The 26,580-nt window shown below is 43.3% G+C and overlaps 1 protein-coding gene across 1 annotated transcript in view; it reads right to left on the bottom strand.

Annotated features, from left to right (window-relative positions):
• The window catches only part of neo1a (neogenin 1a), a 163,069-nt gene that overhangs the window by 40,766 nt on the left and 95,723 nt on the right, over window positions 1-26,580 (bottom strand). The window contains exons 3-5 of the mRNA XM_068741802.1: window positions 22,702-22,977; window positions 21,493-21,643; window positions 11,419-11,555 (exon numbers count right to left, since the gene is read on the bottom strand). Of these exons, the coding sequence (XP_068597903.1) occupies window positions 11,419-11,555; window positions 21,493-21,643; window positions 22,702-22,977 (564 nt within the window). The remainder of the gene's footprint in view (window positions 1-11,418; window positions 11,556-21,492; window positions 21,644-22,701; window positions 22,978-26,580) is intronic.

Genomic DNA, 26,580 nt, shown 5'->3' with positions numbered 1-26,580 from the left:
GCAGAATTTTTCTTCCATCTTTATTTTTTTCTGCCACTTTATCATCTGCTTAAGAAACATTTAAACCTCCTACAGTTCCTCCAAACACATTTTCACCACGGAGCCAGCTCTCCGAGGGATGAAGATATTTTGCGGGTAACGTTTGTCTTTACCAGGATCCAGTCGCTGTCTTTTTATGTGGGAGCTTTAAATATTACAGACCCCCGGACTTCAACTCGTGTGCTGAAGTTCTAGACTTGGCTCATGGTTCAGTTTCTCATTTTGTCAGCTTGCTAGCTGCATTCAAATATTCATAGTTTAAATTAGGGATGACACGATCTGTTTTTTTTTTGTCCAAGTCATTTGACTTTGAAACGATACCGATACCCGATTCGATACTTCTATAATAAATAAAGAAAATAAAGAAGAGTGAAGAAACGGATCCAGGATGTCCCTTATTTTTTATTCTATTCATATTATTTCAACATTTAACTCTTAAACAGAGCACTTCTGTAAAATAGTTTTTTCACTTTGGACTTGGACTAGAGCAGCAGGAAATATTAAATACAAATATTTAAAATAAAACAAACAGCACCTCAATCGCACGGTTTTTGTCATTCACGTCAAAATACTTCCACACCGCAGACGTACTCACGGGACAAGCTTCAAGCTGCGTCCCTGTTTTACACCGGATGACGCTGTTCAACCAATAGTGTCACAGGAAGTGACGTCACGCTGCACGCGCTGCCGTTTCTGTCTGGAGTAGAGAGGTCTCACTCTGTGTCACCGCCGCCGCGTAACTCCAGATATGATAGAAAGTAATGAAAATAACGATCCATATATATCCGAGTCCTGATTGGGAAGCAACGTCCGATTCCGATCGAGTCCGCAAGCTCGTGATCGGGCCCGATTTCCGATCGCGAGATCGGATCGGGACATCCCTAGTTTAAATCGTAAATGGCTCAGATGCCCCGACTACAAATGAATGCTTCAATCACTTTATTTTTTTCTCCTTCATTTTGCTTTACAGTGTGAAATGTCACTAGACGATGCCCAGTGGTCTTTGAGTAGCTGCAGACTGTTCTGTTAAATAAAGCTCTGTATGAGGACAGCTGGACAGAGCCAAGCTTTTCTGTTCTCTTTGGCAGGGACACAGCCTGCCGCACTGCCTTTCTGTACCTGTCTGTAGTTTCACCGCCATACAGTGTAGCTGAACATGTCGAACAGCTGGATTGTACCCAGAAACCTTTGCTCCCCTCGCTTCGTCTCGACATTTCTGGCCTCTGCTGAATAATGATAAGTCAGAGCAGGATGGAAATGAGGCTAGCGATGCTTGTAGACTCGTTAACTGTGTGATTGTCAAGACTGCCATCACCCTGCTCCGTGTGTTGATGCACCTGCGTATGTGTGTATATACAGAGTGTGTGTGCGCAGAGTGGCGTTCCCTTCGGTATGTGAGCTGTGAGTACCGGTAACCATAATAATCACAGTGTGGCATCTTCTGGTCTTTGCCTCTGGTAGAAAAAAATATTGGGTTTAGTTTTGTGCGTCAGGTCCTGGGTGTTAAGACACCAGTGAACTAGTGTGTGTGTGTTTGTGTGTGTGTGTGTGGATAAGTCACGTTTAAATATGAATAATTTTAATGTGGTTGGGTTCATGTTTCTCTCCTTTATGACTGGTGCCACATCTAGATGTGCTAAGCTGCCCTGATAGAAATACAGTATGTGGATGGATTGAATCGGTTTGCATAATACAAGTGCGTGTGTGTGTGTGTGTGTGTGTGTGTGCACCCGCGCATAAATGCCTTCTTATATATGCAAACATATGCCTCATCAAATCTATGCTCTAAATTTGTGCATGTCTGTTGTATTCATGTGGATTTTTGCATATTACTCTCGAATGGCTCTCTCTCATATATATATATATATATATGGGAAAATATTGTGTGTGTCTAGTTTGTGTGTGTGTTGCTGGTGACAGGATTTGACAGTGAATGCTATCCTCCAGCTCTCTTTATCTCCGTCTACATTTCACCAGTCAGTTGAGCATCGTTTCCCCTCAACTCTTAAAGGGGACATATTGTGAAAAACTCACTTTTCCCATGTTTCTACACTAATATGGTGTTTTTGGGTCCTTATCAACCCAAAAACAGATAAATAAACCATCCGTCAATCCTTCGTAGTTTGCGTAGGTCTGTAATCACCTCCTGAAACACGTCTGGATGAAATCTCTCCCGTGCGTGCGTGCATGCTTGCTATGAACGTACTTTAGCTTCCGGGTTTGGAGCGTTTCTGGCAGAGCTGTTTGATACAGAAATGACGGACTCTGTCCTGCAGCATCTATTTGCTATTTTGACCAAAGACTAGCACAAATATTTCATATAAGTGTTTGGGAACTGCATTAACTTGTGGAAAAATGGTATAATATGGGACCTTTAATCTTCCTTTACCTCCCTGTCTATCTCTCCATCTTGACCGCCCTCCCCTCGCTCTATTCCTCAGGGCAGAAATGTACCATTTTGTCCAAATGGAGTTCAGACATTTGGAACATATTGGACTGGGCAATGAGTAAACACCTAAATATAACCAAGGAAGGTTGGCCTAATGCGAGTTAAACATGCAAAGCTGAACACGACTTTCAAAAAGATGCAGATGTGCGCTCTCTAGATTTCAGCTCTTGGTAAAAACTGAAGCAAATTTCTGCAAATTGACATTGTGGATTTTATAGATAGTGGCGTTTTCGACCACTAGCAGTGGTGCACAGGAACATAATGAGCGACAGGCTCCAGCATGTTTGGATGTTTTGTACATTTTGATGTAAAGCATATGTCCCTCTTATTGCCTCAATTCTAATCCTAGCATTCTGTGTACTGCTCGGGGGGGCAATGTGCACGCAAAAAATGTTCTGGTCCTATTCAGCCAAGCTGCTAATAATTCTATATTTAAAATACAAACAAAGAAATATTCAACTATTCAAGCCATAATAATTTTTACTGGAGGCTTTTGCTTTAAAAAAAATATAAATCTTAAAAACAGCCTTTACCAAATTTGGATGTCCTGGGCTGTAAGTGGTGATGAAAGCCAAATCTAAAGCCAAGACTGAAAATGTCCCTTCATACATATATGGGTAATGACTCCAAACAGAGCAATCTGAAACATAAATACTGCTCTTTACAGAGACAGAAAAACAATAAAAGTAATGTAGTGGTGTAACAGAGGGAGAACAAAGCCCATCAGAGATGAAAGAGCCCAAAAGACTCTGACTCCACCCCTTTGGGGCTGGTGTCTTCTGTTTAGCCTGTAGCTTTGTAGAAAGAGCTTTAACACAGACACACACTGACTCCAGTGAACTACTGAAGAGGGCCAACAAAAGGTCATGTGTGCATCTCACTGGTAAAACAAAACACCATAAGATCCATAGAGGGATTCTGGAGAGATTAGTTAAAGCTTCACTGGTCGGCAGGACAAAAGAAACACTGACTAGGGACAGAGAGAGGAGGAGAAACCAGCCTCCATCTGCTGCTGCTGAGAAAACGCTGCATCTTCAAAGCACATCGCCGTTGAGTTTTGGGTTTCTTGAGTGGAAAGTTGCATTATAAGATGTTTGGACAGCCAGCAGTCATCTCGGTTTCAGCGATTTGAGCAGAAGCTGTTGGACAGTCAGGGTTTACTCTGAGGCTAGAAATGCAGCAGTTATTCAGTTTGGTTAGTGATAAGGTGTTTGGTTTGGTTAGTGATAATATTTGTGGTTAGTGATAAGGTGTTTGGTTAGTGATAAGGTGTCTGGTTTAGTTAGTGATAATGGTTTTGGTTAGTGATAATATTTGTGGTTAGTGATAAGGTGTTTGGTTAGTGATAAGGTTTTTGGTTTGGTTAGTGATAAGGTGTTTGGTTAGTGATAATATTTTTGGTTTGTGATAATGGTTTTGGTTAATGATAAGGTTTTTGGTTTGTGATAATGGTTTTGGTTAATGATAAGGTGTTTGGTTAGTGATAAGGTGTTTGGTTAGTGATAATAGGTCTGGTTAGTGATAATATTTGTGGTTAGTGATAAGGTGTTTGGTTAGTGATAATGGTTTTGGTTAGTGATAAGGTTTTTGGTTTGGTTAGTGATAAAGTGTTTGGTTTGTGATAATGGTTTTGGTTAATGATAAGGTGTTTGGTTAGTGATAATGGTTTTGGTTAGTGATAAGGTTTTTGGTTTGGTTTGTGTTAATGGTTTTGGTTAATGCTTCCCGTGTAAAATGTTTCTGGGCAGAGTCAAATTCTCAGCTCTAAAAGATAATTACGTCTCAAACTCCAATGTCAGTCATTGTGAGACACTCCTGGGTAATCTGTGAACCAATGACAGGCATCAAGTTGTTAACCACTTTAATCTCAACACAATGCGTGACGGTTTGGGTGTAATAACTGATGTATTGTTGAGTGTATACAGACTACACAACTAAATTATTGTAAGCGGAAATGAGTAAATATTGTTTATTTTTACTTCAATGGGTCATCAGCGGCTTTCATTTGGACAGACTGAGCGTTGTCGATCGGCAGCTGCTGCCCATCGCCTGTGAAGGTGGGTGAAGGTGGGACTTAGTGTTTAGCACAGCAGATGTAGCAGCACGGGAAAGACAAACAGCAGCTCTGGTGAAAAACAACAGGAATACACACAGCACTTCTCAAATAGTACCGGGACATCTGAAAAAACAGCAGGCTGATGACTCTAAACTGATGTTCATGGGAATCAGGCCCAAACCTCCAAACAGAGCCTATCACAAAGGCTAAAGGTGTGTTCCTCTGGGTGTACTGACTACTTTTAATACCTAAATGGAAAGTTTCTTTTTATGTCACCCATTAAAATAACTGCTCCATGACGCTGGTGGGAGGGCAGGGAGATGGGGCAACGGCAGACTAAAATACCCACTTCCTCCGATCACACGTGGGGTTTTACCACGTGCCATTCATCAGTCTATTATTGCATTATCAGACTTCAAATGTGTTTGAGTCTCGCATCTTTTTCTCTCCTGGTAGATTAGTGCAAGTCGCACGATGCCTGCAGTTGTGACACATGGTCGATGTCAAACTATATTCAATAACAAAGGAAAAGCCCTCCCCGCTTTGTCCGTTGTTAGAAATCTCAGCCCACAGGAAAGAAATGCAACTTTTACAAGGGGCGGGGCTTTCCTGCACACAAGCAAAGCACATGGAGAGAACAATTAAGCTGATGACATTATAGCAAGACATTATAGACGAGGGCTACAGACTCTGTGAACCCAATAACGCTGGAAACATACATGTTTGTGGAGAACCTATTTATGTCCGACACACACACACACACACACACACACACAGGTCTGGCCTCATTCCTCCTCTTGCCAGCTCTAATAGAGGGTGAGATGTCGCAGCAAAGCTGCAGCGAACAAAGACACCGATTCACCAGAACGCGCCGTGCACTCCCAGTTGTGATGTAAGTGGAAAGGTAAGCTAAATGCTACCGTTAATAATATTGTTTAGAGCGTGACGTTCTTTAAAACGGCATGTCTGGAGCTCGGCCGCAATAAAACAAGTTTGCCATTTGCGTCACTGCACTGCCAGATTGTGCTCGCGTTTACATAAACAAAGGCTGAAACTGCGCCGACACCACGGATCCTTTTTAATAAAAAGATATGGAATATGCTGCTGCTGGATGCAGGACTGCTCGTTTCTTTTGCAGCTGCTGACATTCTCTCCTCGGCACCGGTTCTGTGCATCATTTCACCGCTGCACAGATGTAGGCGTGTTTTGTACACAGATAAAAAGCTTTGCAGGCGACACAATGAACATTAAACCACTTTTATAGTTTCAACGTGTCCAGATTGTTCCGGGGGGCCTCAGAATAATTGCTTAGGGCCTCAGAAGTGTGTCATAATAAGGGGTGTTAAGCTCTTATCATTAGGGTTCATTGCTAAGTTACCTTGAAACTGACTTTATTCATGTGTAAACGTCTAGATCAATTCCAGGAAACTGTTCCCCCTGAACAGATCGTACCCTTCTGATTTGTCGTGGAGCCCAGGACGGCTACAGAGCGTTTAGAAAATCTGCGGTGAAAATGGCGCTTTCTGAGGCTTACGTGAGGTAGAGAATTATGCTCATTTATCGATGTTTTTTGTATTCTCACACCATCCATCCTTCAGCGGTTGTGATCTGGCTTTCTACCACGTCTTTATTAGCTGTATGTCAGCAGAAATGCTTTATCCTCTTCTGTGCCTGCCAAGAGTTCGTATTTCTTCTCTATTGTGCCGCAGTTGAAAAGGTCACATGACTGCAAGAATTTGGTTTAAAGTCATGAAATCCCGTCTTATCTCTTCTCATGTAATGAAATCTCAAAGCACGTGGGGAGTAAACGAGGCGCCACGGTCCGATGAGCAGCTCGCCGTTGCAGCTGCGTGAAATCGAAGCTGTTGAGGACTATTTGTTTATCTTTCAATGTGTCTATTTTGGGATCTTGGAGGAATTCTACCATTTAAATGAATAGACTTATTGTTTACTGACATTATTGTTGATATGTTTACAGGATGAAGATCATTTCAATAATGTCCAATTGCTGTGTAATGGCATGGTGGGCCACTTAGAGCGTAAGAGAGGCTGAGCGTGTGAAAGTGGGCAGTGAAACTGTGCAGCTACAGACTCAGATTCATTTCAGAGTCAACGAAGCAGGAACAATCTGAGCACACCAGACTCAACCTGAGGCCCGTTTCCTCTTGGCCTGGGTTTCTGGTACAAAGCTGCATAAACTCAGGGAGTCTGAGTGCGTGTCATCGTTTCATCTCTTCCCCGATGAACCGTAAACTGAAAACACAATGTCTGGTAAAAATCCGGAGGAACATATTTATTAACATCTACAGGAAGGACAACAACAATTTTAGTCTTCAACAACCGATTCCTTGCTATACTGTTACAAAATAGGACAGCAAAGCTGCAAATGAATTCTGAAACATCAGTGTCTATCTTGGACACACTGACTCTAGCCTGGAGGTAAAAACCTTCTGAACTTAATCTCACGACTCCAACATTAGCTAGGTGGAGGCTGAATCATCATATTAGCTGTATTTAGCTAAAGGATAATTAAATATACAGTAATATCTCGACATATGAGTATAATTCGCTCCTGGACTGAGCTCGTAACTCAAATCGTTCGTATGTCAACTTCATTTTTCCCATATAAAATAAATGAAAACAATTTAATCCGTTCCGGCCGTCGGAAAAAACTCAAATCAACGGTAATAACGATGGAAAAAAACTTATGTAATTGCTATATAGACACACGTGCACACACACAAAATTATATAATAAATGATGTTCAGTATTACTGTAATATAAAATGTGAGTTTTACCTTCAAGACAGACAATAGCAATAACAGCGGTGAGCAGAGCGAGGAAGAGGAGGGAGAGTTGGATGATGCGTAGACACTTTATTCCATAATTGTACCTTACACGCACACACACATACACACACACACACACACACACACATAGACGTAATAGTTGTACCTTTGTGTTCTTAATAGCATCCTTCTGTTTGAGGATTGTACTTATCGTCGATGTACTCCGCTCCTACTGGCGTCCCAAATCACTCACGCGGACACCAAGGTCAGGTTGATCGATGATTTCATGCTTCATCTCCATCGTCATCATCACGTGTCTATTCTTCTCACTGCCATCCTCACCGCTCGCTTTCTTTGGACCCATCACTTACAAGGAAAACTCACAGATCCAGCCAAAATCACGTTGATAATGGAAACGCAACACGGGAGACGCAGGAGACGAGCACGGAAGGAGGTGAACGCCTGAACTGAACGACTGAAGCGCGCTCGCAGGCTCGCTCGGATGTCGAGGTATTACTCTATTGGTTATTAATCATTTGTCTGTACATATTATTTATATTTTTATGACTTGACTGTCTTGATGTCCGTCACCTGGTCTACAGTTTGACAACTAATAGCTAAGATTTAAAATTATGCATGAGTGAATACATGCATGCTGTAGAGTAGGTACACACGTGACCTTCCTGCATGCATCAGTGTGTTTGCACACACACCTGCGTGCCTATGCATGTCTCTCCCCACAGACAAACACCAGCTGCATCACAAACCTCCAAGCAAACTCTGAGCGAATCGTAATGATGTTTCACCACATCACATCCCATCCGACTCTACGCATCCCTTCATAAGCACCGTCCGGTGTTTATGAAAATGTACTGGCTGTAAACACACAATGCCCTCCAGTGTTTTACATGCCTACAGTTATATTAATATGTAACTACGTATGTCTAAACAACAGATAACACATAGAAGTGTAGATAAAAAAAATGTAAGCATAATAAAGGTTAATTTTAACAATTCTGTATCATTCACATGCCGTTTTGGCTGCGGTGTGATGACATATGTGGATGCATGTGGACGGAGGGAAGGGTTGTTCCTTTGAAAGGGAGTCCCTCCTCCATAAAACGACTGGGTTAAAACTCGTAATACTTTTGTTCAGCTTCTGATTCATTTTAAACTCCATTTTTGGGGGGGTCGAAAACACAGAGTCCTTCGAGAACTGAGGTTCCGCTGAACTTCCTTGTTTAACATATATTCAACATTTCCTTGTTCCACCCAGGAAAGCCCCGCCCCTCGTAAAAGCTAACAAGGTAAACACGATGGCCGACAATGCCAATGTTGTCAACTTGATTTTGGCAAAGCCATTTTATCGTCTTCCTTATGAGGAGAGACGTAAAGTTAAACAGATCATTTCCTTGAAAGGAAACAGAGTGCAGAATTTACGGATAAATAAATTGACACATTTTATGATGTATGCGATATCTTCCCCAGCAGCTGCCACTGGAATCCAGTGATTTATAGGTGCGTTTTTTTACGAGCATTCTACCTCTTGAGGGGATCGATTGACCTTTCGGGTGTCAAATCTATTATGGGAGCAAATCAATGTCACAATTTGGTTTCACCATGAATCTGGATGAAACAAATGCAATTACACCCGCGGGTCTACAGCACGCCACCTAATCAAACTGCTGCGCCGTATTAAAATGACTGATGTCTGGTGACAACAGTCAAAGAGCGACAATCAATCCTCCACAATCTTGTCATGCTGGACATGGAGGCTGGCTGGGGGGGGGGGGGGGGGGCACGCTTGAAGACGAGACGGGTGAAGCCAGATGTTGTCCTATGACCTGATCCGATTTTCCATTACTGTCTCCTTTAATCATAGACGGTGACAAGAAATGATGAAAGGGTGGTGGAGAGCTGATGAAAAGATGAAAGGATTTGGGGATGGAGTCACTGCACGAGGTGCGTGAAATGCAACGAAGCCTCGGGGGGGTTCTAGTGTTATTTTACAGCAGATCCTGTTGACGCGTTTCTCTTGGGGAAATCATTGTAACAACACGCAATGCTAGTGCAGGCTTTCTGTTTGCTGCTTCACCTGTGCCAAGCCTGGCACTCGTTTTCTTTCATCCTGACTAATGTGAAGGCATGCCCAGGCAATGTTCAAGCGTCGCTAACCGTTAGCAAATGTTCAGCAAAACAAGAGACCCTGCTCAGTACCTGGACTCCACTGAATTCATATATTTTACTCTTACACCTTTACTGTGTTCTATGGGGACATTTGACTGCATCTGACCCCTCCCTGCCAGCAGCCCGGAGCAAGTGCTGAGTGAGTCGAGATCAAAGTTTGAGTCATCAAATATCTGCTGAGGAATTTATTAGGATTTCTCAACACGTGAACTGACAATAATCAATATGATCTCTCTTTTTTTTTTTTTTACCAAAGTAGTTTGAGCTACTTCTACATTGCTCAAATTGACCTGCATATGTGGTGTAATTTATTTTTAATCTATTGTTATTTTCCATCTGTGGCGTTTAATTTTTTTTTATTTTATTGGTATTTTGCATCAATTGAGTAATTTAATATTGGTTTTATTTTTATTTTTATTTGTATTGTTAATTGTGGATGATTTATGTACTAAGGACTTTCAACAGAAACAAGACCGCAAGGGCTTTTTTGAAATGCTCCTCTTAGACAGGATGTTTGACTGTATTTGTACTGTAATACATGCTACTGTGTGACTGTACTTGTACTCCAACATTCTATCTAATAAATATATTCATCATTATCACCTACATTTCTCTGAATTTCTATTTGAATAATTAAAATTGTGGTTTTCATTAATACTAAACAAAAAAAAAGACAAAGCTATGCTTTCATCTAATTTATCGAAATTGCTTTGCACCAGAATGAGACTGATCTGGAATCTGAAGTGTGTCGTTTGTACGTTGGTAACAAGGAACTCTTAAAATCTGAGTTACCAGTTTTTGGGAAGGAGGAGGTCGGCAAAGAAATGTGGGAAAAGATGTGTTGATCATTGGTTCCATTTTTACATGCTGCATGCAAACACATTACTGAGCTTAATCATAGCATTTATTATAGAACAGTCCTGAACAAATGAGCTTCTAACTTTCAAAGTGGGGCTTTGAAAGCGAAGATTAGTCTGCATTCACTCGGGACGTATCAGCTGGTGCCAGTGAAAGTGTGATAATTAACACTCATTGAAAAATATGTCTTAAATTCAATACGCCTCAAATTCAAATGTGCTCATCAACGCTGACTTTCAGAGTTGCGACTGCATCAGCCACCGTGCTCTTTTACAGATTGACCCTAATTAGATGAAGAACGAACATGATTTCAAGCTGAAGCCAACGAGCAGCGGCATCTTTTAACTCTTTTAAGATGCCTTACAGCAGGAACAGGCCTGATAAGTTCACGTGACTGCATGTGAACGCAGCACAGGGGTGTGCTGGGGGTCTATTTCTTAGTCATTAAAAGACTCCCAGCTATTGTTTCCATCTCATGTCTTTCTGTCTTTTGCTTGTCCCCTTGTGCATTCAGCTCAGATCTTCCTGCTATTCCTGTGTAGGGTGGGGTTACATGTAATAGGACACACACACTCACCGCGTGCTGCCTGCACACACTAAATCCAATGCTCCCCCCCCCCCGTAAACACTGTAGAGCTGAGGCCGTTCTCTCTTTACATTGTTAGCACGCTGGACGGAGTCTGCTCATTTCATTTCGATCTGAACCGCCTGGGCTTTTGTTTCAGGTTGAGTTGAGGGGCTCTTAGGGCACTTTTATAAAAGCATACCCAAACAATAGCAGATGGAATCAGACGATGGAGGTGGAGTGACTCATCTCTGCATCCTCACTATTCTCGAGTGCATTCATTTTAGCTTATGCGGTTACTTTGTTCCTGATTTACTCTGGAAAGCCATTAGTAGGAACTTTGATTGGCTGCCTCTCAACTGCAAAAGCTTGTTTTAAATCATTTCACTGCGCTGGCTCTGTGTCTCCATAAATTCCATCTATTGTGCACCCCCCCCCCCCCACAAAAGGAAGCAGAAATTGAGTTGGCGCGTACCTTTTAAGGTGAGCTGGGCCTGTGCTTCAATGGTCGCATTGCCGTTATCCGCCATGCAGGTGTAGATGCCGGCATCCTCCTTTGTGAGGTTAGAGATCTGAAGGCTGCCTCCTCCCAGCACCTCCATACGACCCTCGCTGGAGACAAGGAGGAGCAAAGAGGGTGGAGTAGGAAGAAAAGGAGTTAGTGAAGGTGCAAAACTGGCCAAATAGAAGAGAAAAATGATGCCAATGAATTTTAAAATGATGTATCGCAACAGACTGAAGCAGCAGCGGCTCCATTTACAAGAACTCAAACAACTGCTGAAGAAATTAGAACTTATTTCTTTCTTATCCATTTAATACCAAAACCAAAAATAGAACCGCCCATCTTTATTTATAGTATCTCCATGAACCAGAGACACCCCCCAACCCCAGCTTTGATTTTCCCAATAGGCCCCGGGGGGAAACAATCTGTGGTCAAACGATCACTGGAGCATGATAGTAGGAGGAGGCTGAGAGGAAAGGAGGCAGAAATCAATAGCTGAAGGAGAGCAACAGAGACGAGGAGGAGCAACGGGTCAGTTGAGGAGGATGAAATCCAAAGAGGCCCGCAGGAAATGTGATGCAACCGAGGAAAGCGGCACGAGGGTGCGATCAGACCTGCAACTATGATGCACCGCGGAAGGCAGGCGGAGTTTGAAGCAGCCGGCTGACAAGCCTCCACCGAGCTCCTGCCCCCCCCCTCGATTACTCCTGACTTTTGGCAGCTTTGGCCTTAAAGGCCATCTGCATGCCTGCGTGAACTGAAGCAGAGCATTCGAGTGGCACTCAACCCGATGTCTGCACAATGGCATCCCTGTTTCCCTTCAAATCACGTCTGCTTGGTAAAACTAGATGTTTTTAAGAGTGTCAAACCATTGATAGTGAACCCGTGTGTTCACTGCAGCAGGCTCATGCATTCGGGTCAAACAAAGCTCTCGACCACTTAAAAAAAATCAACGTTTGAGTCCTGCCTCAGTTGAAACTTGAGTGTCAAAAATCACAGCGTCCATTCTGACAGCAGATTTTCCACAGAGGAGTACAGTATAGAAGGCCTGACAGAGAACACTCTGGATTGCCAAGCTGCAGGAAACCATATTGATAAAGTCAGTAGGTGAATTTTTCATTTTGGTCTGAAAGTACCAGATGTCTTGCTTTGACACCAACTCGATAGAAAGTTGGTTCTGCTGTGAGGCTCTGCATGCAACATTCCTCTAAATGACACCCTGAGCTCTCTGTGGCAGCGATCCCTGCAGCTCGTCTCCACACGACAGCTATTCATGCTGTGGACTTTATTGCAGCATTGACAGCTCGTCTTTTACATGAGAGAGGAGCGTACAGTACGGATCAGCCGACCAGCCAATCTGTCGTTCGGGCTTCGAGCAAAGCCAATCTGCGCTCTGATGCCGGCAGCTTAAGTGGCCTGCAGAACAAGAGTCTGTTTCTGTTTACAGGCCATGAGGGAGGGAGATGGAGTCAATTGGTTCGAGCTGAATGGGCTCATGACATCTAACGTGGTTCCGAGGGATTGCCATCCCACTTATGGTTCCTTTCAATTAAGACCAAGCTGTAAGGATATGGAGGGAATGGCAAGTGTGACGCCAATTAAAACTGCAAAACGTAGAATGCATTCGCCTGCAAGGAGCTGCTGGGTCACCACTGAGCTGGGACTCTGAGCGATCGCTCTGACACCCCTCAATGAGATTCAGTCTGTTCCCAGGCTTGGGCATGTGTGAAAATAAAGAAACTCAGTCTAAACGTTTTTCATCATCTCCAAGTTTTTTTTGTTTTTTTTAAAGGACATCAACATCCTTCCTATGATGCTCTGCTGTGTGAAACTGGCCCAAAAGAGTTGTTAAGCCCATCCTGAGGTCTTGAACATAGCTTTGCAGCTGCCAAAGAGAGGCGTTTGATAGGAAAATAACACATTTGGTACGTGCGAGCGGCGACTCAGCCGTCCGTAACTTTGGACTGGTGGCAAGGTCAGTGCACCTGGGCAAGGGGAGACGGCAGATCACTCAAGAGCTGTGGGAATGTGCATGCGTTGATGGAGGAGGTGCAGAATGCTGTCACAAAGCAATCATTGGTGCAGTGACAAACGCTGGACATGGGTCATGCCAACTGAAGCACAAGGGGGGCGCATGTGAAGACAGAGAAGGCAGGGGACTCATTAATAAAGCATGGAGAGGGAAGGTCTTTCAGGATTGGGCTCTCTTTGCTCTTTCACGGCTGACCCTCCCACTAGCTGAACCGTTTCTAGCTGCTCTGTCACGTATCAGGACATCTTGTTGTTCTGTTTGCACTGCCGTGAGTCAAAGTGGAGGCAATTTGAACAATGCACCTTTTGACTTTGGTTTAAAAACTTGGGCACTGGGATCTAGCTATCTAGAATCTGAGGGAGCAAAGGACTAATAGCAGATTCAGGTGAGAAGGAAGCGAGCGTTTAAAAGACACGAGCCTTTATAACATTTTGTTTTTCCTCCAGCTCATGATGGAAAGCCACATGGTCCCCGAGACAGAATCAAACTCTGACATATATGACTATATTTGCTTTTCTTTGCCTTTCAGGGTCCTAAGAAAATCATTTCATTAGTGCATCTAAAATAAAGCCTGCAGCCTGAGCTTCGTGCTGCGTCATACATACGCCATCCGGTTGAGCCGAAAAACCAACTCGGTCTCGGTTGACTTAAAAAAAAAAAAAAAACATAAATCACAATCAAGCATGCGCACAAATAACTGTACTTTCGGTTCCCGTTGCCAACAACAACAGTGTGTTCATTGCGGGTAAGAGAAAGTTAAGTAGCCCAGTATGGCTTTACTTCAAAAAAAACTCGATAAGAACGACACATTTGCAACATGCAAATTATGCCCAGGACAAAACAGAAAGTTGCAGCAGAGTATGGCAACACAGGCGAACAAACACGCCACATCGAATTGGTGCACCAGATTGAAGCGATGCAGCTGAAAAAAAGCTCTCGACTAGAACGCTCTGAAGCATAGGTAAGTTCTCAGAAAAAAAACTCTCTCAACACTGATGTCCATATCGCTAGCGTTAGAATTTATAGTTTGGCCGGCCACCATGAGCCTTAGGTCCTTTTCAAGGTTTCTGTCTGTTAAAGGGAAGTTTTTCCTTGCCTTCATTTCCAAAGTGCTCGCTCTTGTGGGTCAAGTTGGGTTCTGTGTGTCACCTGCAGGTCTTTGCCTGCAACACCTGTAAAGTGCCTTGAGATAACCTTCCGTTGTGATCTGATCTGGCGCTATAGAAATAAAATTGAATTGGATTTAATTTCGGAAGTTTCGTAGAAGTAGCTGTGTCTTATCGAAGTCAGCTTTCCAGGGAATTGTGTTTTATTGAGATTTTAACACGGTTATCACCAGTCGTCAGCGTGTAACATAACAAATAACAGAATGTATTAGCAGGTAATACATTCAGCAGGTAATACATTCTGTTATTTGTTATGTTACACGTTTCTCACAGGTTGTGAGCCATTTACAAATGTATTATTCAATAAAACCAAAACCGAGATGCAACTCTCTAAGAATTAACCAAACTGAAACCGAAAGCGAGGGCCAATTCCCACAACATATGTCAAAGAGGACAAATAGCATATATCTGGTAACGTGCTGCAGATGAGTCGTTTCATGGTAGGACAGGGTTAGTCCAGATCCAGGGCATCCGTATATATAGAATCATATTTTTACTTCCAGTTCAGTTTTAGCATTCAGCGGTAAGTTACAGTACGTGCTACGAGTAGATTTCTTGGTATCACCCGTGTTTTAGAACAAGCACAATAAGCAGCCGACTTGAAATTCAACCAGCGTCCAAAAGCCAATTTATTCAATCTTATCCTCAATTCTCTCTTGACAATAAAAACAAATGACCAGCATATGGAGAACAGCATTTGTTATGAGAGGAGATTGTGTGTTTGTGATGTGGTGGAGACTGAGACGTGTCCTACAAGATTCCAGAGGCTTCCCTTCAAGATAACAGTGTTGCTTGTCTCAATGTCTCAGGCCCCAAATCCCTGCAAAGCATTAATCATTTCACTGGCGTTCTGCAAGATGTAAGCAGAATTCTAATCGTTGAGCCCTCCTGTGTCTCTGGATGCCTAAACTATACCAGACTCTCTCAATGTCATCAACTCAGCCCACCATTGTTGCCTCATTTCACAATTCACATGGTCTAAACATGCATTTCTTTTAATGAAAGCAGAAAAAAAAGAAGACTCATGCAGAGTTGTGTTCGTGGATGTTGGAGTTGCTCTAATAATAACTGACTACAATGATATCTCAATGCTTGTTTCAGTAGATATTGGTGCATTAGAGTGATATAGAGTTTAGCAGTTACATTTTCATTCTTCCTTTTTATTTTATTTAATTAAACCTCGGCCTGTGAGAGAAACCGCCCAGCATGAAACCGATCCTTGGCAGGTAAAAGATCGGGGACTCCTGGCTTAAGCCACCGCCGCCTGTTAATGCAAAATCTTCCTGACTGAATGATGAGTGAAGAAACACCAGCAGCCTCACCGCCAAGCTCATTACAGACGGTTCCAACGCATCATCCTCACCTGTAGAACCTCACCTGATGCTCAGTCGCCGTTAGAGCCAGCTCTACTGCCAACTTGTTTCGCCATCAGTGAACAAGTTACGAACTGTTTCTGGAGTCAGCTCGAGCCAGCCAAGTTACCAACACACAAAAATGCACCCCAAAAAACACAAAAATAAGTGCGTCACGACAAGAAAATCAACACAAACTGTCACCAAGTATTGCAACAGATGAGAATTCTACTTGAATGCTTCCACGTAAACACGTTGTTTTAGTAGGCACTATTTAATATACCGTAGTAATAATGCTGAGCGGGAATCTATTTAAAAAATTTACCAATATTTTTTTATTGAAAGAAAATAGCTAAAAAATAAAGCTCTAATTTTTGTCAGTATCACAGACTTCAACCAGCTTCATACTTCCATTCTGACATCCTAGACAAGTGCTCTGAGTACTCGTATTATTTACTAAGTACATTAATGCTCTCTCGTATAGTAATACTCTAGTAAACTCCACTAAGAACTGCTTCCATTCGCTGCTGTTGAAAATTAGTCTCAGCCGAGGATCAGATATTAGCACCGATAGGCTAAATGCCCATTCCCACGGTTTTTAATAACAACAGGAGCTATTCTCTGTGCTCTCTGACATAATTGTGCTCGATGTCTTACCACCGGCTTGAAAACAGAATAAAAAAAATTAATGACAGAATCAGACAAAGCAGGCGTTAATAATGTAGCTGCGCATAAAAGGTCGGTTTAAATTTGAGTGCCACTTTGTGATTTCACACGGAATTACAGGCAATTACTGACAACAGCATCTGAGTGTGCCGGTAGAGACGAATGTTGAGATCATTTGCTCAGCCGTCTTTTTCAAGAACAGCGGAACCAATTCCAGAGCCATCACCAATTTCAATCCGTGACAGGAAAGGGCTGATTGGCTGAATTCCACGTCGTTGCCACACCCTTTGACATCGTAATGCTATTTCTGTGAGTTGCCAATGTTACATTGATACATGGTAATGCCTAACATTACAGTAATAATACATGAAGCTTCCATGTTGTGATTGGAACAGTTTGCTGCTGGCAGTGCTCAATATGAGATTTCAAGCCTACTGTACGTTCCCACTGCTAAACAAAAATCCACCGAGGCCTACATTTTATAGGCACCAGGTTAGAATGGTAATAAACTACCGTATTAGCTATAAATGTACACATTTCCTTCACTAATTATTGTGTGCCAACTTAAAAACTAAATTTAGCAAGGAGGGGAAAGGCAATTTGGACTCTGATCAGAGGACCAGAATAGAAGATTAAGAACTCTTTACTGTCATATGTACGCCACACATCAGTGCACACACACACACACACACACACACACACACACACACACACACACACACACATGAAATGCCATTTACACCCTACTACCATTGGGTCCCAAGTCCCAACCAACTGAGCCCACTGCCGAGATGGAAAACTAACAAGCACCGGTAACTCTTATTATAAAATATATATACAGGTAACAGGATTTCAATTCCAACCCTCCACCGTTAACACTGTGCCATGTTCTATATGGTTAAATGCTATTTTATGGCAGCCAGCAAATAAATAACACAATGAGATTTTTCTATTTTAAAACGTTCATTACCTTTTCTTTTTTTTTGCACCTACAGCTTGAGTCTATGTGCAGATGATGTATTATTCTACAGCTCCAACAGGATTTGCCATGTTAAAACCCAGACCTTATCCCCTTTCCTTCGAACGCTTGCAAAAGATTTATAGCGACTTGTAATCGTGATGGCTTCCTCTGATAAATAACCTCCACACCGGCGAAGGCACGTTCGCTCCTCTCGTCAACGCCGTGGTGCAGCTCGACATCACGGGCGCGACGACAACATACGTCCTCTGCCTCTATTGATGGACGGCAAACCATCATTCAAGATGTATATCGCCACCTGCAGGAAGGAGCTGCTGCCTCTGCCAATCAGGTTTCATCATATAAACCCAATACAGGATTAAAAAAAAAACTGATCTCAGAATGATGACTTATCTCGAGTTTTTTTAAATCTTCCACGTGGTTAAAGCTCCAGACGCTACAAAAATCACTCACCATTCACAGGTGTGCGTGCCTGTGCATATACGTGTACACATGTGTGTGCGTGTGTTTGAATGTGAATGATATTCCTGGTGGACCTGTGTGTGTGTGTGTGTGTGTGAGGAGGGTTTATTTCCCACACCATGCTCCTCTCTTCATGCATAAGTAAATGCATATATACACAATCATATTTAAATGAGGGCGAGACGACAAGGAGGAGCAGAGATGGATGACTTGGAGGCTTAGAACGGAGGTTGATTTACATGCTCTGTCAATCCCCTGTTGCTAGACGACATACATAATTCATCCGTTTTATTGACTGCTGGAGAATTCTATTAGGTGATAGAGCGACACTCCCAAGAACAAAAAAAAAAAATGACTGTCATTTCTAGTGTCTTCAGGAGCAGCATGTGTGAGAGATCCGATGTCCCGCCTCTGTGTCCACAGGTCCAAAATATGCTGAATCATCAAACTTTAACAGAAAACAAAGGCAACATGGGTGAACACAAAATTAAAATCATTTTATTTAATTAGATGTTAACTGGATATTGCTGTGGTGGAATTTTAATCCACTCTTCTATGCAGATTAAATGCCTGAACTACTCAATTGAGGTTCATGAATCACGACCGGCTCCGTTTCAGTTACTGCTATTTCTTTTCGCATAAAACTGTACTAATACTACTACACCTGCATAGCTTTGACTACAACTCATCAAATAATCAAGTCGAGTTCAGCCAATGTTGCTAGGCAACAGACACTGCGCTTCATGGGTATGGATAGGAGGAGCTGGGGGGATGCTCCGTAGACCACACCCTTCTCATTTACATTTAGCAGAGTGTAGTGAGCTGCAAAAAATAATAATAATAATAATGCTTGATTTTATATACCGCTTTTCTAGGCACCCAAATACGCTTCACATTGTGCATTATTCATTCACACCATACTTGGTGGCGGTGAGCTACTACTGTAGCCACAGCTGCCCTGGGGCAGACTGACAGGAGCGAGGCTGCCCATTTGCGCCATCGGCCCTCCTGACCACCACCGACATTCACTCGCTCACTACATTCACACAGGCAATGTGATCTCACAGATCAAAGGCTTCAGATGCAATCTAAACAGATTACTGTATACAACACATACTGTGCATGTACAATACATACTATACATGTATACAACACATACTGTGCATGTACAATACATACTATACATGTATACAACACATACTGTGCATGTATACAACACATACTATATATGTATACAACACATACTGTGCATGTATACAACACATACTGTGTGTGTATATACTATACATGTATACAACACATACTGTGCATGTACAATACATACTATACATGTATACAACACATACTGTGCATGTACAATACATACTATACATGTATACAACACATGCTGTGCATGTATACAACACATACTGTGCATATATACAACACATACTGTGCATGTACAATACATACTATACATGTATACAACACATACTGTGCATGTATACAACACATACTATATATGTATACAACACATACTGTGCATGTATACAACACATACTGTGTGTGTATATACTATACATGTATACAACACATACTGTGCATGTATACAATACATACTGTGCATGTATACAACACATACTATACATGTGCTGTATGCCCATGTATATTCAAGGAGAAAGACAGCGCTCCAGTTCCCACCCAAGGGGCGATTAAAAATTCCATCATTATCGTCTTTATGCACTTGAACATCTCTCTTTTCAATCCCTGCACCTGTTTCCCAGTAAGAACTGACCGGGGTGTCTACAACCACGTTCCAAAATCACATCAAGGATTCCCGATAGTGGCCGCTCAATCGGACATTGTGGCTATTCTAAAGGACGAAACATTGTGCAGTGTGAACCCAGCTTACATTTAATGTTGGCGTGCAGCGGAAACGTCCTGGAAATGAAGACAGCAACACAGAAAGAAGTCAACCTTTCATCAAGAGAAAGTCTGACAACCACCTGTTCTAATTTCCATTTCCAAGTCTTTCTCTGTTTCCATCTGTCATCAAAGAGTCCTAGACAGCGGTATGGACAGATGATACAAAAGAATCCGCAGAGCATTTCTTCTGTCGGGTTAACACACTAAAGAAACACTTTGAAGACTTCCCGAAATTCCTTATACGACACATTTTCAAAACGGTTCAAAGCATTCCGCTGTGCCTTAGAAAACACCTTCAAGTGCATCAGAGAAGTCAGTCAGGAGGATGAGGCAATCACGAATCATCTGCCTAAAACCACCATGCAGTATCTGTGCCTTTCTGCCGTTGTGATAGCGATAGAAGGGGAAGAATGGAGCTGAGGCTTGTGTAACAGGGGCTGAATGTGATTATCCCTTCCGTCAACGAGCCACTCTCTGCCTTCACACGGACGCTTTGGAACGAAAAATCTCATCCCCCCGTCTGTGGCTTGGGCACGCCCACTTTCAAGGCCCTGTGTGTGCTTTGTACCGAAGATCAATTGGGCTCTTTGCATGCCACACCAATCTTTAATTGACAGCAGCTCTTCTGTCTCTCGTGCAACGCCTGAGAGGGACACGAGGCTCTCAAGGAGAAAAAAGAAAGTTCTGTTGCTATTCTTACTAATTGTCAATGCCGCATTAAAATCAAACCAGCGGCCATGGTAATGTATCCCCCCCCCCCCCCCCCCCCCCCAAGATCCATTCCTGCTCTGAAGGCAGGAGCATGGAGGTCCACTTCAAATAGGCTAAAGCATGATTGCTAATTACGAATGAAGCCACCCTGGGGGAGGAGGTGGGGTCTTATAGTCTTTTGTAATTAATATGCGTAGGTTAATAAGGAGCTTTTAACCAGCTCTCATTGGAGGTTAGAGCTACTCAGATAGTGTGTGAGACATTTAGCTCGATACGAGGCGCCGTGCTTCGAAAGCTAAGGTTGGAAAGTGTAATGATGTTCTCACTCACACCACTCTGAAGCCTCGTGGCTACCGATGTGAGATTTCATTTCACTCAAGGTAGAAATCCCATTCTGGGGCTGGAGTGAGATGAATGAGTCCGATTTAGGCTTCATTTTGTTGACCCCCCCAGAAGATGCAAACTTATTATTCTGCAGGAGTTGGGCAAACAATGTGTGCTCTTAATTGGTAAGAGTCAAACTTCCCAGGACCAATGGCCATTCTCACTCCAAGGGATTTGAGCGGCTCTGGCTTTGGTAATTAGAGTCAGGAGCTGTGACAATCTCTCCTGACTCTTAATTTGTGGACTTTGCCTTTGGCTGGCAACCCCGTTGCGGTGTTGTCTTGGGATTGATTAAAGATAGAAATAAAGGATGAACCCCGGCAGAAACATTTTCTTCTTTTACATCTGAAATGGAGCAAAAAACCAACGCATGAGAGTTCATGTTCGTACCTGTCTTCTATCAGCTTGTCTGCAAACATCCAACGGACGTGCGGTGCAGGGTAGCCAGTGGCGACGCAGGGCAGCAGCGCGCTGGTGCCCACCACCTTGTTCACAGATAGCGGCTGCACCAGGAACTCCAGCTTCCTCTCCTCTCCAGTCTCTGAGATGGGAGAGAAACAGGTCAGGGTTCAGGCCGGGGTAGGAGAGCAGTGACCTTGGGAATAATGACCATCGTCTGAGGGAGCAGAAGTCTCAACTCTTCAGAAGTTCAGTGATCCATATATAATTCAAGCTAAACTAAACGCCATAGTAGCACATTGCAAATTATAGCAACATGTAAGAGCCCCCCTTCAGCAACAGAATGACAAACCGCCAGCCTTTAATCATTCTAGGATTCTGGATGAATCCTGACTCCGCCCCTTTTGCTATCCCAACCAGCCGAGTGGAAATCTATGCAGTAACTTTTGCATAACCTGACAAACCACCCAAACAAATAAAGAGACCGGTGTAAACGTCATCGCCTGGAAGGCCAAGGTGACCAAACACACTTCACATTCAAGCTGCTTCATTTTGATTTGGCAGAAACGGAACCGCCCTAAAAGCAACTCTGTCATTTGAAATCTGGTAGCGTCCAAACAAAACGTTTGGGCTTTAAAAGTTGTCCTTCCTGCTGGATGCGTCGGGCCTTTTTGCCACTCCACCACACAACCTTGGAGGCGAGATATACCCCCCACCCCACTGGGGTCTTGTTGATGTTGATTTATGACCACTAAGACCTCCTCTGTGCTGCCAGGAGCCTGGTGCTTAACAACCCAGCAAATAAAACTTCTACAGGGGAGAGCTGAGAAACTGCCACAATGGAATTCAGCCCTCTTTGGAGCTACGGCTGAGTTACTGTTTGCTTCACTGATAAGCCCAGTGGGAGTCCCATCATTCAACCGTCTCTGACAACACGACAGATTCCTTCGTGCCGAAGGTAATGAGCAACCCAAAGAAGAGAGCATGTTCCACAGTAATCATCTGATGCACTGAACTACGTTTTAATTTCAATTTACTGCACAAGAGCTTTTACAATGGAAAGATGATTACACCATGGCCTAACAACTCAAGGATGTGAACATGTTTGATGAGCAGCAACAATTAAGGCGATGCAGGGATAATGCTTTTACTTCTGGGTCACAATGGGAGAGCAGTGCAGAACAAATGAGCAATCGTTACCTGGCGCAACCTGGAGCTGAGCCTCATCGCTGGACTTGGACGAACCCACATTTTCCACCAGACAGCGGTAAAGGCCGGCATCTCCCTCCGTGGCGTTGCTGATCACCAAGGCTCCGTTGGGCAGCTGGATCAGCCTGGTGCTCGGCTCGAGCAGCTGGCGGTCTTTCTCCCACCGGATGAAGGGCACCAGATCTGGGAGGACCTCGCATGCCATGACCTGGCAGCTTCCGAGATGCACAGTGGCCGGCGATGGCTGGCTGGTGAACCTGGGCGTCCCTGAGAAAAAAAGGATTCATGGTCATGATCAGAATGAGCTTTCCTTCTCAACACCTGCAAACACCTCATGCTCCCAATGCAACGTCTACATCGTGTGTACAAATACACAGTAAAACATCCTCATCAGCATCTGGATCAAAATCAAATGATGCATTGCAAACTGTTTGGCACCTATTCATTATTTTAAAATAAAAACCTTGCTGTCAGTCATGGATTTATTGTGAAATAGTTAACGTGTAGAAAGCAGATTTTCAGGAGCTGCAATACAGACGTTATAGAATTAGCTGAATTTGAAATGATCATTCATTATTCAACTTGAACCTAAGTACTCAACTGTATACATTTTCCTTTGAAAGTACTTTTTTTTTTACCGAACAAAAATATAACAAAAAATATATCTATATATATCCAGGCTGAAGTACACAGAACTCAACATCCTGCAATCCATAATCAGGAGTCGAAAGGGAAAATATAATCCAATCTCCAACCACCTCCGACCTTCTGCGTACAAAGATCTCCACACACACCCAACCCCCCCCGACGGAAGGTCGGGTAACACAATCGCTCATCCTCAGTGGAGGATGCTAATTTCCCCACATAGAGCAGGAGATGCGCAGAACTCATTTAAAATGGCTGGAGCCACAGGCTGTTTGTGCTGCGGCACCCCGACTTTCATCTCCGCGCAAAAATAATTACTCCCAGCATCTGAAGCCATTGATCAGAAACCAACGCTCCCCGGCCCGCTCGGCACAAACAGTAAACAATGGCATCAATTTAGAAGAACTTGGAACGTGCAAACGGTATTCTTGGGTTTATTAGTCAGGGAGGAAGAGTTGTTGGTTTTTTTAGACTGTATCCTTCTCCAGTGTCGAGCATCATGCCGGCTGCCTCTGGAGGGTCCGTCTCCTTCGTGATGTATGAGCGTAGAGGAGAGAGGAAATAAAAGACTAAGGGTGAACAATAGGCTTGTTTCAGCACAGGTTTATATATTTATGAATGCGATTGCCTGTTTTCAGTGTGTTTCTTACACAGGCAGCGATGCTGAGGACTTGTTGAGTTACCATCTGCTCTCTCAGCAGCGTCTCACCCTCATTAAATCCCCTACAAAGAGCGGCTCTGCGGTAAATCGCACTTCAAGACGAGGGTCCGGCAGCACCAGACTCTCCTCTGACCCGGCCCAACACGCAGCTTTGCTAGTCGATGCCAGTGCTGATATGTTTTATATGAAAGCTGCCAGTCAAACCTCTGTGGAATCAGGGTAGGGCAGGGAAAAGAAAGCCTCGTCTGAATCACGTTGCATTCAATCGTTGGATACAACAAACATCAGGCATTCAACTCAGCTTTATTTTATTTAAAGGTCCCATATTATGAAAAACTCACTTTTCCCATGTTTCTACACTATTATGGTGCGTTTGGGTCCCTATCAACCCAAAAACAGCAAAATAAAACACCCAGTCAATCCTGCAGAGTTCTGTAATCGAGTACAGAAACGCTTCTGGAAGAATTCTCTCTTACTGTGACATCACAGTACGAAAACGTGCACAAGATATGTGTGTACATGCATGCACATTCATTGCACGTGCGTGCACGCAATTTAGTTTTCATTTTAAGAGTCTTTTCTGACCGAGCTGTTTGAGACAGAAATGACGGGACGCTGTCCTGCAGCATCTGTTTCATATTTTGACCAAAGACCGTCACAGATATTTCATAAAAGTGTCTGGTAACTGCGTTAACTTGTGGAAAAAGAGTATAATATGGGATATTTAAGAAAAAAAAAGAATTGAATAAAAGTATGAAGTGAGGTTCGCTGTCATAATGAAGCTTTGAATCTATCTTAGACGTTCATTCACAGACTCTCTGTGCAGCGAGTCGGCTTCGACGGAGTGGTACTCAGCATTCTTTTTATTTCCCTTGGAAAATTTGACACTGGCCCAAAGTAGACTGTGAAAGTTACCTGCGGACACGCCAAGAGACAACAGACACAAACAGATGGCATATTTTCAGAGGACGGGAATCGCCTCCTAACTCGGGCCCAGATTGTTATGAGGACTCTCTGACTCCGACTCATCCTCCGGCCTTCCGGCCCTTCAGCCTCATGACACCTCCACAATCTCTGAGCTCATCCGCTTGCCGTGTCCTCAGGGTGAATGCGGGTGAAGAGAGGTTCGCAGGGAACCGCAAATGCACGACTTATCGTAAGACGTCATTCAGTGCTGACGGAGAGGATGCTTCGCATTATGATGTGTTATGTATGGGAGTGTCGAATGATGTGTGCCGCGATGTGGAACTAGCTGAACAACACAAAGGCAAGCAGATGAGAAATCTCGAGTGCCCGTGCCAACACTATCGATTGCAATTAATCACAATTCTCCATTTGAATGGACTGGCTGGGAGCTTCATTCTCCACGCCCTTGCTCAGCACCATCGACTGAAGTACTGTAGTGCCGATCTCAACACTTATCACTCGAGTGTGATGAGGCCAAGTGTTTCAAAGGAAGCAAAAAATAAATAGAAATGAATGAATGTGTCCATCAGTGGACGGGGATGAGCAGGAAAAAGAAGCAGCGCTGCAGAGAAGACCCAAAAGGAGCAACCGTCTCGCCCACCTCAGAGCAAAAACAGATGCAGTCAAATCACACAGTTGGGTTTCTTCTATTCGTAATTAAAATCCAGTATAGAATAACAATGAGCAGCCTAATGAAATATGCAGAAGGCTTTAAGAATGTCCCTCAAGATTCAGCTGAATTAGTAACCGGCTGCCTTTCACCTTGGACCAGAAACACGACTGTGCCACATGATTCCTATTTTCAAGACGAGTCGGTCGTCATAAAGTAATTATGGAATAAAAACATCTTTATATTGTGAAGGAGGACAGAGAATTATACCTCGATTTAAAGAAGACTGATCGTGTAAAAAAAAAGAAGTAGACCAGAGTGGTCCCGGCTAATGCACCGGAATAATCCCATTACTTCCAAGCATCCGCTTTGTTCCGCAGGACACCTAAAAGCCTGAAGGACAACAATCCGACTGAATGAGGCACTTTTACTGTCAGACACGACAGTTTATTTGTTAAGCTTTAATCCTTTATTTTCTATTACCATAGAAATCGCCCTATTTGCGTGATAAGAGCTGAACATGCTAGCAATTTCACATTAACACTTTCAACGTAATTTAAATATTGCTATTTTTTTTTGCAAATTTCCAATGTGACACATCATTGAGCCCTTGAGCTCTGGCGGTGAAAGAACAGTCAGGAAGTCATCGGCTTTACGACCTATGCGACTGTTCGACTTTACGGCCGCACTGGTTACGACAGACTGGAAAGCAAGCGAATAGAGTTCTCTGGAATCAGCGCCAGCATCCCGCGGTCTCACCCTCGCGATGTCTACCAGGAGGAAACTGTCTTCATTCCACAGTTATAATATACTTAAGGTGATTTAACACGGGCCCACTTACGACCAGACCCTCGGAACCGAACGCGGACGTACGACTACCTGTAAACTCTTCAGATGCACATCTTTACATTGGCAGCTAAAATCTTGAATGTCAACCATTCCTGTTGCTATTGTAGGGTTTTACCAAACCCTCTTCCGGTTCTTGTTC

This window comes from Brachionichthys hirsutus, chromosome 1, assembly GCF_040956055.1.
Source record: "Brachionichthys hirsutus isolate HB-005 chromosome 1, CSIRO-AGI_Bhir_v1, whole genome shotgun sequence".
Classification (NCBI taxonomy): Eukaryota; Metazoa; Chordata; class Actinopteri; order Lophiiformes; family Brachionichthyidae; genus Brachionichthys; species Brachionichthys hirsutus.
This window is presented reverse-complemented; position numbering and strand designations above follow the sequence as displayed.